The sequence below is a fragment of the Mesoplodon mirus genome (assembly GCF_964341445.2).
Source record: "Mesoplodon mirus genome assembly, chromosome: 4".
In the NCBI taxonomy this organism is placed as follows: Eukaryota; Metazoa; Chordata; class Mammalia; order Artiodactyla; family Ziphiidae; genus Mesoplodon; species Mesoplodon mirus.
Window position 1 is genome coordinate 64,196,517 of NC_138979.1, and position 18,478 is coordinate 64,214,994.

At 56.2% G+C, this 18,478-nt stretch overlaps 2 protein-coding genes across 2 annotated transcripts; both read left to right on the forward strand.

The window, feature by feature from the left end:
- Positions 1 to 1,165: 1,165 nt before the first annotated feature.
- On the forward strand, positions 1,166 to 13,520 carry LMAN1L (lectin, mannose binding 1 like; the record flags this gene model as incomplete). Its single annotated transcript, XM_082618742.1, is given in 18 exon segments — positions 1,166 to 1,192; positions 1,195 to 1,345; positions 3,876 to 4,030; positions 4,144 to 4,251; positions 4,343 to 4,401; positions 5,818 to 5,917; positions 6,298 to 6,418; positions 6,984 to 7,039; positions 7,665 to 7,726; positions 7,728 to 7,783; positions 8,092 to 8,153; positions 8,157 to 8,243; positions 9,396 to 9,463; positions 10,427 to 10,550; positions 11,210 to 11,337; positions 12,391 to 12,519; positions 13,085 to 13,195; positions 13,286 to 13,520. Coding segments are annotated over 18 exon segments (1,839 nt in total).
- Positions 13,521 to 13,596: 76 nt separating this feature from the next.
- Positions 13,597 to 16,961, forward strand: CPLX3 (complexin 3; the record flags this gene model as incomplete). The annotated part of the gene is made up of 3 exons (XM_082618082.1): positions 13,597 to 13,760; positions 14,935 to 15,022; positions 16,737 to 16,961. The coding sequence occupies 3 exons, from the start codon at positions 13,597 to 13,599 to the stop codon at positions 16,959 to 16,961; spliced, it is 477 nt and encodes a 158-aa protein (XP_082474208.1).
- Positions 16,962 to 18,478: the final 1,517 nt, after the last annotated feature.

Genomic DNA, 18,478 nt, shown 5'->3' on the forward strand with positions numbered 1-18,478 from the left:
GTTCTTCTTTTAGCGTGTCCTAAAATGTTCCATTTACAGCCTTGGTTTTAATTACTTTGTGGAGCTTCAGAATCTTAATCCTACTGGGAGTTTACAAAGTACAGTAAAACTTCAGCTACCCAGAAATCTTGGCAAATGAGCTACTCCGGAAAACGAAAATGTATTTGGATGAAAAGATTTGAAACATAGAGTTTCTGACTTTTTAAAAACTTTTTTTATTATGGAACTTATCAAACAGATAAAAGTAGAGAGAAGAATATAAGGAAGCCTCACGTCCCCACTACCCAACTTTATCAGTTATCAGTTCAAGGTCAATCCTGTGCCATCCGCACTCTGTTCCCCTCAAGCTCTGGGATGTTTGGAAGCAAATCCTAGATGTTATGTCAATTCATCCGTAAAGTTTTAGTATGTTTCTCCAGAAGACATAAGAAAAAAAACAACACTACCATAATACCATTATTACTCCAAAAAATTCTAACAAGAATTCCTTAATTTAATCAAATAGCCATTGTTCAAATTTCTCCAATTGTCTCATTTTTCCCCCATTTAGTTGGTTAAAATTAGGCTCCAAACAAGGTCTATGCATTGCATTTATTTACTCTGTCTCTTAAGACTCCCTTTCTATTTTCATATACTTTATTTGTTGAGGAAACCAGGTTGCTTGGAGGCATGAGCGTTTGGGAATATGGCAGAGAGCCGAGTATCGCAGCAGGGAGAGCAGGATAGGGAAGGATGGGGTGGGTAGGTAATGGCCAGACAGTGGGGACATCCATCTGTGGGAAGGAGGCAGGATGTAGGGGCCCATCCCAGGCAGGGAGGAAAGTCAGAGCTGCAGAGGGTGGCCCGTCCCAATGACCCCTGAGGCCCTGCAGCCGCTGGGGCAGAAGGGAGGTAGAAGGATGGCCTGAGCTGAGGAGCAGGGGCAGAGCTCAGGCGGGCAAGAGGTCAGGCTGCCCGTCAGGCTGGAGGTGAAGTGATGGGCGGGGCCTGAGGTCAGGCCTGGAAGGAACAGGATGTCTGTGCTGGGCAGGTGGGGAGAGGACAGTGCCAAAACCCAGCTCCTGGCCCATCCCAGCTCCTCCCCACATGGCCCCATCCCAGGAGGCCCTCCCTGGCCTCCCAGCTGCAAATCCACCCTTGGGCCCGGACACCAGATCCTTTCACAATGCTGGTGGTCCGTGGCCTGGATCCCTTGCTCTGCCTCTCCTCCTCCTCTTACTCCTGGACCCTCACAGCCCTGAGTGGGGCCACCCTCCTCAGAGAAGGTTTGAGTACAAGTTCAGCTTCAAAGGACCAAGGCTGGCATTGCCTGGGGCTGGAATACCCTTCTGGAGCCATCACGGAGGTAAGGGGGCCAGCCATGCCCAGGGTGGAACACTGGAGGGGCTGACTAGCTCTGGATGGCTGTGACTTGGTGGGGAGCAGGCCTGCCAGTACCAGCCACTGCCCAAGATGGGGCCAGGCCTGGGCAGCCAGTGCCAGGGGCCCAGGACCCCTCCCAGACCTGTCTGCTGCTCCACGACAGCCCCACCCCAACCCAGCAGCCTCAGTTTCTCCTCTCTGCTTCTCCTCTTCTTTGCCCTGGGGCTTCTTTCTTCTCTCTCTTTTTTTTGCGGTATGCGGGCCTCTCACTGTTGTGGCCTCTCCCGTTGCAGAGCACAGGCTCCGGACGCACAGGCTCAGTGGCCATGGCTCACGGGCCCAGCCGCTCCACGGCATGTGGGATCTTCCCGGACCGGGGCACGAACCTGTGTCCCCTGCATCGGCAGGCGGACTCTCAACCACTGCGCCACCAGGGAAGCCCTCTCTTCACTTTTTATCCCTCCTTAGAGGACCCCTCACCCTGCCTCTTGGACCTGTGAACATACACACACACACACACACACGTTCATAGGCTGAGTCCCAGACACACAGACACCAGGCAACTTGGACCAGCACCAACCTACACTTTGGCTCCACGCTGTTGGGTCTGTGGCTGTCCAAGAGAACTAGGGGGCTGCCTGGAGGGAGGCATCCCCATGGCCAGCTGTTTTGCCAGAGAGGGCCCCAGCACTGCCCTGTATGTTTGTTGGGTGGAAGCAAGCATGAGAGCATCTTAGCCCATACTTTGTATCCAGGGCCTTCCAAATCCGGACCTACAAAGAATCTGTCTTCTGCTTGGTCTTGTTCTAAAAAGATTCTGGAGGACTTATAAGGACCTATGCAAAAGAGAGAAGTTTAAATTAGGAGTGAGCAAGAAGAATAAGACTTAGGGTTGAGGCCTGAAATGAGTCCAAAAATGTGGCTTCTTGCCAAAACATATGCTGTGAAGTCTGCCCACCCTTCAGAGTTGGGCCATGGATCTGGTTCAGAGCCTCCTAGCAGACAAACCAAAGAGGGAAAGCAGATCCATTGTGTATTTCCGTGTCTGTGAGATGAAGTTTCTGAAAAACAGCATGATTCCTAACTGAGACCAGAATAAATATCCCTTTAAGAAGACGGGCCCTCTCGGCAGGGTTTTGGGCCCAGTCCTCCCTCACAGAGACACAGGAGGTAAGCAAAGGAGGGGGCTGTTCCTCATAGCCCCGAGCCAGGCCCTGCCTCAGGGCCAGGATGCCTGAGGGCCAGGATGGCAAGGCCCATGCCACACTCGCTGCCCTGGGCCATGCCAAGTCTGGGGTGTGCCAGGCCATATAGGGGAGCAGAGGTATATTCTTCAAGGTCACCCAGTGATATGCTCACTGTCCATTCATTCATTCCTCCTTTTATCAAACTCGCCCCATGCCCTGTGTGCCCAGCCCAGAGACGCAGGGCTGAGTCTGGTTCAAGGGGCCCACAGTCTAGGGGGAGGCCCCATGAACAATCCACATGAGGCGGAGCACAGAAGGGTGGCAGGTGTGGGCAATCTCCGCCTCCTGCCTGCCACTCCAGAGGCCGGGGTGGCTCCCAAGGGCTCCAGCACTCCTGGCCTTGCAGCCTCTGAGCCTCCCTGCCCCCAGCTCTGGCCTTTGCCAAGCAAACAGGCTGGATTATCAGTCTCTAGAACGGCCGGCAGGGACTGGGCCCTGGGCCAGGTTCCAGGCTGGCAGGCCGCAGAGGAGGGGAGCCAGCAGGGGCGGGGCCTCTGATCGCCCTTCTCCTTTTCCTGCCAAGCCTGCCTCAGTTTCTCACCCCTTTCTTCCCTCCTCCCCCACCCCGCCCGCACCAGTGGTAATTCTCACACTCACTCCATCCCTCACCCTTTCCTCAGTCCTGCAGACCAGTTCCCACCCCTGCTTTCATACTTTCCCCACCTTGAGATGTCCCCTAGGTGCCCCCATCAGGAAGGCCCAGCCGCGTCTGGACACACCCAAGTGTCTGTTCAGGGTCTAGCGTCCTGACCCTCCATGTGGTTATTCTCTCCAGGTGATCCACTGTGTTCTGTGGTCTCAGGCATGTCCTTTCCCTCATAGGGCCTCTGTTTCCTCATCTGAGAAACACAAAGGGTTGGACACAAATCTCTCTCATGGCAGAAAAAGCTTGTACTTTGGAGTCAGACGGAGCTGAGTTCCAATTCACTTAGTTCCTTAACTTTTCTGAGCCTCAGCTTCCTCATCTATAAAAGGGGGTCTTATAAAAGCAGGCCACACAGACCTGTGGCGAGGCTTACAGGAGAATGCGGGGAAAGTGCTCTGTGTGGGTTTGGCCTCCGTTGCCCTCCCCTGGCAAAGGCCCATCCAGCCGTGCTGGGGTCCCACTTCTTCGGTGGATTCCTGTGTCAGACTAGCCAGCCTGTTATCTAATGGCTGTGGTGTTACCTCCTTCCTCCTCCTGGAGCCCAGCCTTGCCCAATGTGAGAGAATGATGGGGGAACTGGGGCTGGTGGGGCCCAGGCCCTGAGCTACCCTGATCCGCAGATGCCATCCCAGGCCTGGAGGAGGTACGGCTGGCCCCAGCCATGCGGAACCGGAATGGCGCCATGTGGAGCAGGACCCCTGTCCTCTTCTCTGCCTGGGAGGTGGAAACGCAGATGAGGGTGACTGGGCCAGGGCGCCGGGGAGCCCAGGGCATGGTGAGTGGCCCCAACAAGGTCCAGTAGAGGGGGTGAGTCAGGGGGGCTGGTGGTGAGCCCAGGGTTCCAGTGTCCTGCAGGGACCCTTGAGCTGAGCAGCTGGGGACCCGCAGGCCGTGTGGTACACCCGGGGCAGGGGCCAAGTAGGCTCTGTCCTGGGGGCGCTGGACTCGGGGGACGGCATTGGGATCCTCTTCGATTCCTCGGCTGAGGATACCCAGGTGAGTCATGGTCTCCTGCCCGCCATCCCGCCCACACCCTCACCCTCCTCCCTGTGCCCGTGGCTCAGGCTGCTTGTCACCTCCCACACAGAACAGCCCTGCCATCCGTGTGCTGGCCAGCGACGGGCACACCCCCTACAAGGCGCTTGGGTAAGGCCCCGCCTGGCCTGCCCTGCACCCCATTCCTGCACTGCGAAGGGCTTGGCGGTTACCCGCTCTGCCCACCACGCCCCTGCCCTGGCCTCTGGCGGGGAGTCCCCCCTCCTAGGGCAGTGCCCTCCTTTCTGGTCTCTCATGTAAGCTGATGGCACTGCCCTGGGACTCCCTCCCACTAGGTCCCAGCAGTGCCTCCTCCTCCAGGGGCCTGGGACCAGAGTTTGCTTGCTGTTCCTGGGAACCACCCACTGAGTCCTCAACTCATTCAACCCAATAGCCCCAGGCAGTGGGAGCAGAGAAATGATGCAGGGTGGGGCCCATGCTCAGTGTTTTCACTCATGTCATCTCATATTGACACTCTTGAGAAGTGGGGATTATTAGTGCCCAGTTACAGGTGAGGACACTGAGGCCCAGAGAGGGGAATGATTTGCCCCAAGTCACACAGTTGTGCACAGAGCTGAGATAAGAGGGCAGACTTGCCCATGGAGTGTCCACGCCTTTCCCGCACCAGCAGCCTGCCTGCCGGCCTGCCTGCACCGTCTCTTTCTCTCAGATGACGTGGCTGCCCGTCCCTCCTCAGCCAGGCTGCCTCCTCAGTAGCTGGGCCAGTTCATCATTGTCTTCAGCAGACATCCCTTAGCTCGTAACAATTAGAATAATTGCTAACGTTTATGACCTGAGCTTACTGTATGCCAGGCACAGCGCCAAGTACTTCACATTCATTACTTGGTTGACCCTCATAACAATGTTATGAGAGAATCTCAATTATTATCTTCATTTTAAAGGTGGGGAAACTCACGTTTGGAAAGGTGATGTAAATTGCCCCAGGTCACACGGCTCTTCCCCTGCCCCACGCCGCCTCCCTCTTGGCTGAAGGCAGTAGTGACAGGCTGTCTGGTGTGAGACCTTCTGAGAGACTCAGGACGTCTGGGGCTCAACACTCCTCTAACAAACACCCAGAGCTAGCGGCACTGCCCCTCGGGGGGAGGCAGGCTGGTCATACTGTCCTTGGCTGCTAGGATGAGTCTCGTGTTGTCTGTCCTGCTTCAGGCCAAGCTTGGCAGAAGGGAGAGGAAGGAGAAGCCGTACCCAGAGGGAAGCCTGTGGGACGAGGCCCGGGGGACTGGGGGTGGAAACCCCACTCTTGGTCCAGGCTCTGCCCCCTAGGGAGGAGTCCCAGGGAGGGCCAAGTCCCAGCATTCCGCCAGGCAAGGCCTGCTTTGCCGCTCCCCTCTCTTCTGCTACGGGAGCAGAAGACAGCAAGGGAGGCTCGAGCTAGACGGCAAGGAAAGGTCCTGCACCAGTGGGGGTGGGTGGCACTGCAGGCCTGGGCAGAACGGCCTCTGGGACCACCCCTGCTGGTTAGGCCTTGGGTCCTGTGCGGCCTGGCTGGATTCCAAGCGCCCACAGGGATGGAGCCAGCCGGATGCTGGGCTGCTGCCACCAGGACTTCCGGAACCAGCCTTACCCCTTCAGAGCACGGATCACCTACTGGGGGCAGAGGCTGCGTGTGAGTCGCACCAGTCGCTGCTTTTGTGGGTCCACCAGGCAGGGAGTGCAGATGACAGGGCTCGGAACTTTATGAATGCCCATGACCCTGCAGAATGCCCATGACCCATGTGACCCCACACAGGGTCCCTGGCACATGCAGGCAACACCCCAGGGATCCTCCTCCCTACACAAACTCCTAACTGGCCCTGAGCACATGCTTGGGAGGGCTGGCGTGAGACCGGGTGTGCGAGACCCTCTGCACCACTCTGACACCAAGCTGCTGCCCGCCTTCCGGGCCAGGGGAGCCAGTGAGTCAGGTGGGGACAATCCCCTTGCCAGGGGTCAGGGGAGAGGAGTGGGCTTCCTCTGCAAGGGGCTCACGCCCTCTGTGCCCCTCAGGTGTCCTTGAACAGTGACCTCACTCCCAGCGACACGGATGAGATCTGTGTCGATGTGGGGTCCCTGCTTTTGGCCCCTGGAGGTTTCTTTGGGGTCTCGGCAGCCACCAGCACCCTGGCAGGTGAGGGCCCCTAGCTGGGAGCTGTGTGGCAAGAGGAAGAGGGACAGCCACAAGGGACATTTAGAGAAATGGAGCAAAGGGATGTGATATAACAGAGAACCCATAGAGGAACTCAGCTGGAAAGCAGGGAGCAACCAGAGGTGGGAGTCTTGGAATGACAGGGCTTGGGTGCTGGGGAGCCATGGAAGGTTTCTGAGGACAGTGACATGGTCAGAGCTATGCGGAGGAGGTGGCCTCTGTGTGGTGGCTCCTGCCAGCAGCAGCCAGGCTCTGGGCCTGAGGGTGCTGCTCGGCCTGTGGTCACGGCTCTAGGCCAGGACTGTCCAGTTTTCTCACTCACTGGGGGCCCCCCTCTGGCTCTGTGTGTGGGTCAACCCTCACAGCCCACCCATCTGCTAGTCTGATCCTCACGCCTTTCCCATGAAGTGAACAAGACAAGGGTCAGAGCTGCCCAAAGTCACCCAGATCTCTTGCCTGCCAGGAACATAATGGAGGCTGGGGAGAGAGGGCTGAGTGAGTGAGTTGCTGGGTGGGAGCTACCTTCCCTCTCTACCCCCCTTTCCAGATGACCATGATGTCCTGTCCTTCCTGACCTTCAGTCTGCGTGAGCCGGGTGCAAAGGTAACGCTGGCCCTGGGCCTTCCCTGGGGGTAGGGCTGGGAGAGAGGCAGCCCAGGGATCCCTCCCCTCCCCGGATGCTCTGCTTATGTCCAGCTCCCAGACCTGTCATTCCAACCCTTATCTCTACCTGCTCATGGAGCTCTGCTCAGGCCAAGTCTTGTGCTAGGCAGTGCTGGGGACCAGAGGTGACCCAGAGCCAGGCCCTGTCTGTCCTCAAGGACCTCCCAGCCTGATTAGGAGCTATGGGAGCACAGAGGGGTCCTAACCAGCCAGGAGAGCAGGAAAGACCTCATGGCAAAGATGAGCTTGAAAGAACACAGGGAGTGGCATGGACAAAAGCCTGAGGCCTGAGAGAGCTGCTGGGGTCTGGGCTTCAGCAGGAGAGAAGGGTGTGAGGGTCGGCAGTGCAGTGGGGCTGGGAGGACTGGAAAGTTCTGGGCCTGGTGGCGGAAGGAGAACCAGCTGTATGGGAAGGAGAACCAGCGTCGCGGGGGTGTCTTCCCATGCTGGGGTGAACGTTTGGTCAGGGAGGGGGAGTGGGCTTGTGGGAGGCCCTGTGAGGAGACTCCCCGGCCCCCAGATCTTCCATGGGTTTGGGGCCTAAGTTTTCCTCTTCTTCCTGCAGCCTCCCCCGCAGCCCTTCCTGGAGACAGAGCAGCTCTGCCTGGCAAGGCAGCTGGAAGGGCTGCCTGGGCACCAAGGAGGACATGACTCCAAAGCCGAACTGTGAAGTCCAGGAAAAGGGTAGGGACTCAGGGAACGGGCAGGGGGGGCAAGGGCCCGATTGAGGGTCACAGGATCCTCTTCCCTTTGAACCAGGAGTCCTTTAACCAGTGGGGACATGGAGGCCTGAGGAGGCCATAGGTAAGCAGGCTCTGGGGCCCAGGTGATGTGTCCTGTCCCTGCCCCACCACCCAAACACCTCTTTCCAGGGGAGAGTCTTGGAGGCAGAAGCCACACCTTTCTGGCCCTCCAAGAAGCCTTCGAAAGATAGGATCTGTTGCCCCACCCCAGCTGCCGGCTGCCTGTCCCAGCTCTGCCCCAATCCCCAGGGGAAAGAAGCTTTGACCTGGAGGAGACACTGCACAGACACAGCCAGATCCTGCAGGCTCTCTAGGGTCTCTCCAAGCACTTGGCACAGGCTGAGAGGCAATGGAAGAAGCAGCTGGTGTCCCCAGGCCAGGCCAGGCCGGAGGGAGCCTGGGTGAGTGGCCCCTCAGGCATCCAAGGGTCTGCCTGCAGGCCTGGAGAAGCCGAGCCCCATAGGCACTGGGTCTGATGGCACCAGTGCGCTCCCTCTGTCCAGAAAGAGGAGCAAGCACCGTACTTGGGAACTAGTCTCCCCCAGGGTCTGGAGGGAAAGGAGGGCAGGGGTGAAATGCTGCAGGTCGCAGGATGGGGTGGACCTGCCAGGCAGGGGAATGGGCAGGAGGGTGGCTCTGCACAAGCAAAAGCTCACAGAGCCCCACGGCTGGGGCTGGGGAAACGAGTTGCCACGTATTTAGATGTGGGTCTCCAGACAAGTGACAGAAATAGACCGGGTGTTTATTTGCATGTAGCTCCACGTGTGATTTGATTCACATACGCTTGCTTAATGCTCAGAGGCACCAGAATCCTCATTTCCCCTCCACTGCCATCCTGGCTTCTCCCCTGGGGAGTCATGTCCCATGGCAGACCCAGCCTGGGGCCTGAGTGCTGAGCTCAGTCAAGATGTTAGATGCTGGGCAGAAGAGGCCAGTGGCTCCTGTGAGCTTTGCTGGGCTCTGGCAGCTCTAGGTTTGAATCATGTCCTCACGACAGAGCAGCTGAGGCTGGGCTGCTGGAGTGGGGCAGAGGGGAGGGAGGCCACACTCCAAGGCCAGGTCTCCCTGATCCTACTGCCAGGCCCAGGACTCCCCCTGCCAGGTTCTACCCACCCCTGAGAGAAGTGGCCAACTCTCCAGGTCACTCGTTAAGACAAGGGCCCAAGCACGGGGAGCTGACTGTGCCCTGGGGGAAGTGGGGAGGAGAGGACTGGCCTCCTTTGGGGGCAGAACCACTTCTGGAAAGGGGAGGGACTTTGAGAAAGCTCCCAATTGGCCACTGTCAAGGGGGGGGAGGGACTTTGAGAAAGCTCTCAATTGGCCACTGTCAAGGGGGAAACCACCATCCTCAAGGAGAGGCTTTGAGAGGAGGGGGTAGTCAGAAGCCCAGGTGGAGAGGGTCAGATAAACCTAATGTATCCCAAATGAGGAGGGCCCAGGTAATGGGGTAAGGCATCTAGAAGGAAGAGGGCTGCAAATCCCTGGGGAAGGTGAACTCTGAGAAGAGAGGGGCTGTGCCCTGGGCCCTAGAGAAGGGGCTGGCACTCCTGCAGGACTCAGCTAAGGTCAGTGCCCTACTCCGTGGACAGCGGACTCTGCTCCGAGACCTGCAAGAGATGAGGTAAGGGCACAGGGAGATGAGGATCCTGGGGGAGAGGGAGAAGTCCCCATCCACCAACTTGGCTTCTCTGCCTGAAGACCCCCCCCCCCATTAGTCCTTTATTCCTTTCATCATTTCCTGAGCACCCAGCACAAAGTCTGGAGCATAGCGAGGGGCTAGGGGCCGAGTTAGGTTTGTTGAACTGACCTGAAATTAACTGAATCAAGTTAAAATTTTGAAACTCCTAGTTTAAGCACAACTCCCTAAGACATTCTCACCCCAGGAGGGTTAGTAAATTTGAGCCTTCCTTCAGTGAGAGCTTCTGGAAGGAGGGAACTTTTTGGGGGCCGCTCCACGCGGCATGTGGGATTGAACCCACACCCATTGCCCTGGCAGCACGGAGTCTTAACCACTGGAATGCCAGGGAAGTCCCAGCAGGGAACATTTTGATGGGGTTCTTGGAGGGAGCACAACCAAAATCAGGCCCAGTTTGGGGGTGGGCAGTCCATGACTTCATTTTACCCTCCTCCAGCCTCCCAGCATCCCTCTCTAGGTCAGGCCTCTGGAGTTACCCCATGGAGCCCTGGGGGCAGGGGGTCACCTTGATGCCATGGGAGGAGGATGGCTTCAGGTTGTATGCTGTGGCTGAGCCCCAACCCCAGCCCTCTTCCCTACATCTAGATGCCTGGCGGAGGGAAGATGGGATGAGGAAGAGGATCTAAATCCCTGAGGGCCAGAGACTGAAGGCAGAGCCCAGGGAGCCTGGGGTTGAGACAGACAGCTATAGGGAGATGCTTCTCTGAGCTAAAGCTGTCTTGAGGAGAAGCTCTGGGGTAAAAAGACCAGTTCCCAAAAGGAGCCGTATGGATGGTGTCTGTTTCTCCCCCAGGTGCTGCCTTTGGGGATTATGAGAAATGGTTAGGCAGTTTGGGTGCAATCAGAGGGGATAATGAGCTCTTTCCCTTGGTTTCCACCCTGCACCAGGGATGCAACTGCTCACATGGCCTCAAGAGCCCAGGTCTTCTATCTGCCTGTGGGCACCAAGCATCATTTCTTAGAGCTGGCCCAGATCCTGAGCCTTCTGCAGAAGGACCTGCAGGGTCCACTGGTGAGGGGCAAGGAAGGGAGGGCCGTGGCGCTCAGCCCCCTTCTTCCAGCACTTATGCAGCCCCAGGCCCCTCCTGCCTTTGCCTTCCCCTCCTGGGACTCCTGTCAGGCACACCTGTGTCTGTGTCTGTGTGTGCATGCACACAGGCATGCAGGCACACAGATCTCATCTTCTCTCTGCCTTCTCTGCTCTCTGGAGAGTCCCACAGACTCTCAGTACCAGCAGGGCCCTGGAGACCACTTGGCCCAACTTCCACAATCACCAGAAGATAGATGGGAATGGGCTGTGCCCAAGATCATTCAAAGCTTCGTGGTGAAGTCCACCCTTCCTTGTGTCCCGCCCCATCTTGCTCTTTTCCTTGCCCTCTCTACCACGCTGCCTTTTGCGCTCTACTTCTCTCTCTTGCTTATCTCTAGAGACTTCGGCCCCCTGGAGATCCCAGGCCCCAGGCCCTCCCAGCTGTTCCCACAGATGGAGCCATGGCATCTGGGGTGGGGAGGCAGCTTTGTACTCTGCCCTCTCTCCAAGTTCCCTGGATGAGAGTCAGGGTACCCCAACACTGGGAGAAGGAAACAAAGCCAACAGTGGCCCAGATTCTAGGTCCCCTCCCTCCTTCTGGGTAAGAAGCTGATCCAGGATCTTAGAACATCTCCTTTCAGAAAGCGGCAGCCAAGGACTCCTGCCCACCTGGTCGGCCCCCAGGGGTTTCCTCGTGCCTGCAGCCTGGCATCTTCCTGTTCTTCCTCCTCATCCAGACTGCAGGCTTCTTCTGCTATGTACACTTCAGGTGGGCCTTCCCATGGCAGGACTTCCCACACCTACCTAGCATCTCTTGGGTCTGGGCCATAGCCATTCAATTTGAGAGAGGGGATACTGAGGCCCAGCGGGGGACCTGCATGGTCCACCAGCTGGCAGTGCCCAAGTTAGGACCCATTTTTTTCAATAGAGACTACTGACTATCTGCTCATCTCCTGGTCCCATCTAGGTCCTACCCTCACAGAACTCACTCTCTAATGTGAGAAACTGACAAGTAACTGACAGTCACATCCTTTGTGGTCAATGCCATGATGGCAGGAAGCTCAGGGGCTATAAGAGTGCAGGAAAAAGTACTTGAGCCAGCTTGGGGAGATCAGAGAATCACCTGGAAGGGACATTTGATATGGGTCCTCAAGGCCACTAGGAGATTTCCAGCCTGACAAGATAAGTAAAGGCATTGATATAGAGGAAAAAGCATGAGAAAAGGCATGGAAGCATGAAAATATATGTATTTTGGAGAAAAAGTGGCAAGTTCAATACTGTAGAGAAAAGGGTGGGACCAGTTTGTGAAACTGGGCAAAGAGAATTTAAAAGGTTGGGGGCAGGTCACTGTTTCTGCTTAATGAGTGTTTGTAAATGAATGAAACACTTAGAGATGTAAGGTGTGCTAAGGAGCTTAGAAACGGGACAGTCTTTGTTGGTGGTATTTCAAGACAAGAATCAGTGTGCACAGGGATGGTCCTGGAGGAGGAGTGAAGTGTGCTGAGCTTTAAAAGCACAGTGGGAGAGGGGATGGCCGGCAGATGTGGAGAACAGCAAAGGTATGAGGCAGAAATGATGACAGGCTTATGTGTTATATATGAGTGCAATGGTGGCCATAAGGCTGGAACCACCTGGACAGTCCTTGAATGCCAGGAGGAAAGTGTGGTACTGATGGAGCAGGCCAAGGGAGCCATAGAAGGCCCCAGAGCAGCGGGTGCTATGGTGCAGTGAGTGTAGGGAGGTGGGTGTAGTAAATATAAGGAGCCTGGTCTCAAGAGCCCAGAAGGGAGAAGCCCAAGTAAACTTCTTCTCTCCCTGGCAGCAAGCAGGAGCTGGACAAGAACCTTCAGGACTATTTGTCCACAGGCAGCCTTCCTTTGAGTACTGCACCACAAGTCCCTAGGATCCTGGGGGCTCTGAGGAGGCAGCCCCTCTCCCCCAGCATACATGAGTGACCTCCCTCAACGCCCTGAAGAAATGTCCACTTCTCATCACTAGGAAGTCACTCTATGTCTGGGAGGTGGAGAGCTTGGCCAGTGTCCTCTGCCTCTGGGTACCCAGCTCTTACCCACACCTTAGCTTTTGGGGAGCTCCAACCTTATTAAAGGTGATTTCTCTCTCCTCATGCTTTGATATGCTCATTTACCTTCCAGCTTCACCTTAATCTCTCTGAAGGCAACCTCTTCTAGATGGTAGCTGAGAGTGGGCTCCAAGCAGGCAAGGAGGCCAAGGACTGGCTTGACTGACAAAAGACCAGATACCCCACAGGCCTTGAACCCTGGGCTATGGTGGGAGATGGAGTCACAGCTGTGTATAATTCTGTCCCCAGATTCAGCCAGAACAAGGAGTGGTGCCTCCTGGTCCAGCCCAGGTAGCATCACCATGAACAACTCTCTCTTGATGCTCCCTGTAGCTCCAGGGATCAGCAGGGCAGGCGCGTGACCCAGAACTCTGAGAGGCAACCCATGGAGCCATAATTGGGATTCCCTGCTCTCTGATCTCCCTCCCTTTCCCAGTGTCAAGCTCTCTGGGCAGCTGCTGGGGCAGTGGGTTGGAAAGAAGGTTGGGGAGGGCCCAGGGCTACTCGCATTCCCAGCTGAAATCCTGGCTACCCGGGGGAGGAGGAAGTGGGCGGGAGAATAGGGAGCTGTGTACTGGGCGCATAACAGCACAGCTCGTTCCCCTGGGGAGAGACCCCCTCCCCAAACCCCTCGCAGCCGGCCCCAATCTGTTGGCAACAGTGCCCAGAGGAGCTTGGCATTGAAGGAGGCACGTGGGGGAGGCGGGAGTGAGGAGCGGGCACGTGGTCCCGCCTCCTCAGCCCCGTGCATGCCCCCCGCCCCCTGTGAGGAGGGGTTTGGGGAGGTGGAGGCGGGCCCGGACAGGGGCGGGCGGTGGGCGGTGCAGAGCGTGGGGCTGCTGCCGCAGGCAGGAGCTGTCCGTAAGCCCTAGTGCTGAAGTAGGCGCGGACGTGCCTGGGTGCCCGCCGCGTGGTACCCGGCGCCCGGTGCCCGAGCCAGCGAAGACCATGGCGTTCATGGTGAAGACCATGGTGGGCGGCCAGCTGAAGAACCTCACTGGGAGCCTGGGGGGCGGCGAGGACAAGGGGGACGGGGACAAGTCGGCCGCCGAAGCGCAGGGCATGAGCCGAGAGGAGTATGAGGAGTACCAGAAGCAACTGGTGGAAGAGAAGTGAGTGGGATCCCTTCCTGGCTCCAGCAGCCCTCCCCACCCCGCAAGGGCCGCGCGGCCCACCCTTAGGGCAGTCTCAGACCCCGAGCCCCTCACCTACTTTTCTAGACGAGGTGAGAGGCTGGGACGCGCCCTCTAGGCTGCCCTCAGAGCCATCCCATCTCAAACCCAGAACCCCACTCCACATTCGGGCCCAGAGGGAGTGGGGGACCGGGAGATAGGGGCCTGGGACAAGGTGAGGGCACGTGCATTTCTGACGAAACAAGTAATCCCTTAATCCGATCTGGTCCCAGCCGTCTGTGTCTTCCAGCTGGAGCTCCTCTGAGCCTGAGGCTCTGAGAAAAGCGGTGCAGCTGAGGCGGAATCAGTCATGGAGACAGATCCTGAGATGGGGGCACTCATAGATAATTGAGGCTACTTGTGTGAGGACGACGCTGGGACAGAGAGGGAGGTGGAGTGGCGTTAGGGGCTGAACTCCACAGCTAGGCTGTTTGGGTCAGATCCTGGCTTCGTTTCTTTTTATCTGGGTGACCCTAGGCAAGTTACTTAACCTTTCTGTGCCTCGGTTTCTTCTTCTGTAAAATGGCAATGGTAATAAAACATGCCGTATATATTTATGAGGGTTAAATTACTTAATGCACATAAACTGCTTAGCGGAGCGCCTGGAACATGGCAAATCATTAAATGTTAGCTATTATTTCACTTAATCGTGATAACAGTTTTGTGAGTTGCAAAGTCTTATCCCCATTTTACAGAAGAGGAAGGTAAGTGACTTACTCAAAGACATAAAGTGGTAGTGGATCCAGGACGCGAACCCATGTCTGTCCTGAATACTTCGCCCCACATGACACAACCTGTCAGGAAAGGAAAAGACCGAGTCGGAGACCGCGAGGGACATATGTTAGGGTCTGCAGAGACAGCCAGACAGACACCCACGCCCCGATAGCTCCCGTCCAGCGACAGGTATGGAGGCGATAAAGGGCTCTGTGATAGCTGGGAGAGGCAGTAAAGATTAATCCCGGCTGGTCAGAGCACCGAGCACCCAACATACAGGCCCGTGGGCAGGAGGGATGCAAACTGCGGCCAGGACCCAGAGACCCTTCCCGCCCCTTCCTCACAGACACCGCCCATTTTCTCAGCCCGGGCAGTGATTCCGCCCTCGGTGCCCCCACAGGATGGAGCGGGACGCCCAGTTCACGCAGAGGAAGGCAGAGCGGGCCACGCTGCGAAGCCACTTCCGAGACAAATACCGGCTGCCCAAGGTAAGCTTAGGAGCCCGGGCTGTAAGGCACCACCGGGACCCCTGAGCTCTGGGCTCCGGACTCTTTGCCCTGCTCCCGGCACCACAGCTCTCAGGGAGTGTTTGATTAAATCATGGGTTCTCTCACTCGTTCATTCATTCACCGTTAACTGGAGCCCACCAAGGTCCAGGGCTTGGCGCTGAGGGGTAGTCGAGTCCTCGGGGGACTGATAGGTTTGTGTTTCTGGAGCCAGTCCAGGCCCCTTCTCTCCTCCAACCCTCACTCACCCAACCCAGAGTCAGGCCTAGGCAGATGGAGAGTTGGAAGGCAGTAGATTTTACTTGCGGTAAAATCTCTTGGGGCTTCTGAACACCCAGGGAGGGAGATGGGTGGAAAGAAGGCAGCACCTTCTGTGGGCCAGGCACTTGACCTTCACACCCTTACCTAACCCCTCAGTAACTCTGCCAGGTAGCTACTACCCACACCTACAAATAAGGAAACTGAGGCTCAGAGAGATTAAGGGACTTGGCTAAGGCCATACAGCCAGTGAGTGATGGAACTGGGATCAGAGATCAAGCCTCTGCAAGCTGAGCCTGCACTTGCTCCCGGACCCCTTGCTGCCTTCCAGAGTATGAAGTCTGTCTGCAGAGAGCAAAGGAAGCCCTTTGGTTGGCCAAGCAGTCAGGAGGATGTCTCCCCTAGGTACTGCAGCATCAGATGACCATATAAGTGTTCTACTCCTGTTGCCTAAGGAGGGAACTGAGGCACAAGCCACTCCCAGTGCCCAGAATTGGGCTAGACTCTGAAGAGAAACAGAAGCACAGGCTACGGTACACCTGACCTTGATCTTCCACTTGAATTGGAAGATCAGATATGTGAATGTCACATTCACTCACTCATCAAATGTTTACTGAGCTCCTGGCTGCCTCTGACTCCCCACAGCACACTAGTCTTTTGAAAGTCTCTCAAAGGGAGAGTTAAACTCAGCTAGGAATGGAGTCATTCCTCTGATGCTCGCACTAAGCATATGACAGACACAACTCTGCCATCAGGGAACACTGAGTCCAGTAGGAGAGAGAAGACTTAGCTGTAACTGAGTAGGACATAAAGTGGAAAGCCCCAGGGCCCCCAAAGGGACAGGGAGGTGCAATGACATTCAGTAGGCAGGTGCTGTGCAAGGAGAGCACAGATGTTGGAATCAGGGACATAGGTTTAAATCTAGCTCCCTCATTTCCTACTGGTGTGACCTTGGGCAAGTTACTTAAGTTACCTGAGCCTCAATTTCCTTTTTTGTAAAATGGAGAAAACAATACCTTCCTCACAGGGTTGTTGTGAGAATTAAAAGCACTCCGCTCAGTGTCAGCCACAGGATAGGTGTTTGGTGAATGGAACCCATCATTGTGATTGGTAACATCCTTCAGTGTAGTTAACGATAGTCAACACACGACTTAGCTGACTCAGTCTGACTCTGAAGGATTTTCATGTTGTCATTACTCACTATGCTAGTGTCTTACCTTCAGCATCTCAGAGTGAAGTAAGGTGTGAAAGGGCAAGGTCTCCATATCCAAGCATCAAAAGCTTGATCCTGGGATGGGGGAGGGGGACTGAGCTCACTGGAACATGGAGCTCCAGAATCCTGGGGCCTGGAACCCAGTCCAGGCCTCCTCCCTGCCACTCAACTCTGGGTTCTCACAGACCTCCAACCCCACCCCACCCCTTTTCCTCTTCCCTTCAGAACGAGACAGATGAGAGCCAGATCCAGATGGCAGGTGGAGACGTGGAGCTGCCCCGGGAGCTGGCCAAGATGATTGAGGAGGACACAGAGGAGGAGGAGGAAAGGGCCTCGGTCCTTGGGCAGCTGGCCAGTCTCCCTGGCTTGGACCTTGGCTCACTTAAGGACAAGGCCCAGACCACACTGGGGGACCTCAAGCAATCAGCTGAGAAGTGCCACATCATGTGACTACTTCCTCTGGGGTTGCCCACTGGGGTGACCAGAGGGCTGGCCCCACATAAGTGCTAACAGCATGCCTCAAATTCCAGAGACCCCTATCCTATCTTGGCTTTGTTTCCCTGCCCCAGGCCAGCCCCAGGACCCTTCTCATCCATGGCTCCAATCTGCCTTCTGCTTTCTCCCTCTCCACTGGGAGCAAAGTCCCCATTCCTCACCCTACCCCTCAGGACCCACCCTCCCTACTCAGCCTGGGAAGGCCTCCCAAGATTGTAAGAATAGGCCCGACCCTCTCTGGCCACGGCCCCAAGTTCCTGAACATAGAAGCACACATAGAGGGACACACAGAGGGACCCTGGCATGTGCAGAGGGATATGCCGCAGATGCATCCTGGCACACGCAAACGCAAACACAGGCCAGCTCCCCTGGATGCCTAGCTCCTCTAGACACCGACATTCAGATGCGCTTAGAGAGGGGCTTGAGGCAGACCCCCTCAGCAGTCAGGAGGCCTGAGTTCAAGTCTCCACATTTATTCTCCTTAAAACCCAGTGCCCTTTCTGGGCCTTATTTCATCATCTATAAAATGGGAATGGACTGGGTGATTTCTAAGACTTTCTAGCTTGGCCTCCCTGGCCCCTGAGAGTCAACCCCACACCCCTCGTTGGGTAGGGCAGCAGCTGCAGCCATAGTCTCAAGCGGCTGCCACTGTGGGCTCTGGCTCTTGGAAGCTGAGTGATGCTGTGTGAGGGGGCTAGTGCCAAGGATGAAGCTGGCACTGAACAGCAGCCCAGGTGGCTCTGGGCCTTCTCTGGGCCCAGGGCCCAGCCAATTTCTGTTCTGTTCCTGTAGAACTGTCTCTGGATTCCATAGCTGGATTTCCTCTCTCAGCTCAGTGAAAAATAAAAATTCCAGATGACCTGCCTATTCTCCCCCTTCTTACTGACCTCCAGGACTCTTGGGTTTCACAGGCCCCTAACCCTGCCCTTGGAGGGTGTCCTCTACCTCCTCACCCACAGCTTCACAGGAGTGCCAGCTCCTATAAGATAAGATATTCAAGCTCTGCCCTCTCAGGGCCCTGGGCTGGGGCAGGGTCCCCGCACTGACTGAGCGCCAGGTTCAGCCTGTGGCCAGATGAAATAGATCTGGGCTTTGAGGAGGCTGTGGCGGCCATCTGGATGGGTGGCACCTCAGGAAGGCTGGGTCACTACCTGAGACTGTAGGAGGGTCTGAAGCTCAACCACAGCTGTCTCTGGCACCTGTGCCTATATTCCCCTCCACACCTTGGAAATGGAAGGTGTATCAAAAAGAAGGCAGGGCAACTGTGTTCCAGCCCAGGCACTGCTGTGTGACTTTGAGCAGGTCCCTTTCCTTCTCTGAACCTGTTTTCCCCCCTGTGAAATTAAGAGCTCCGCCCCACCCAATAATAATACCTGTTTCAAAAGGTGACCATTTGTAAAGCCCTTGGCATATGATGGACCATATCAATAAATGGTAACCCATTCTTTAAAGTGAAAAGTCCAAATCTCATC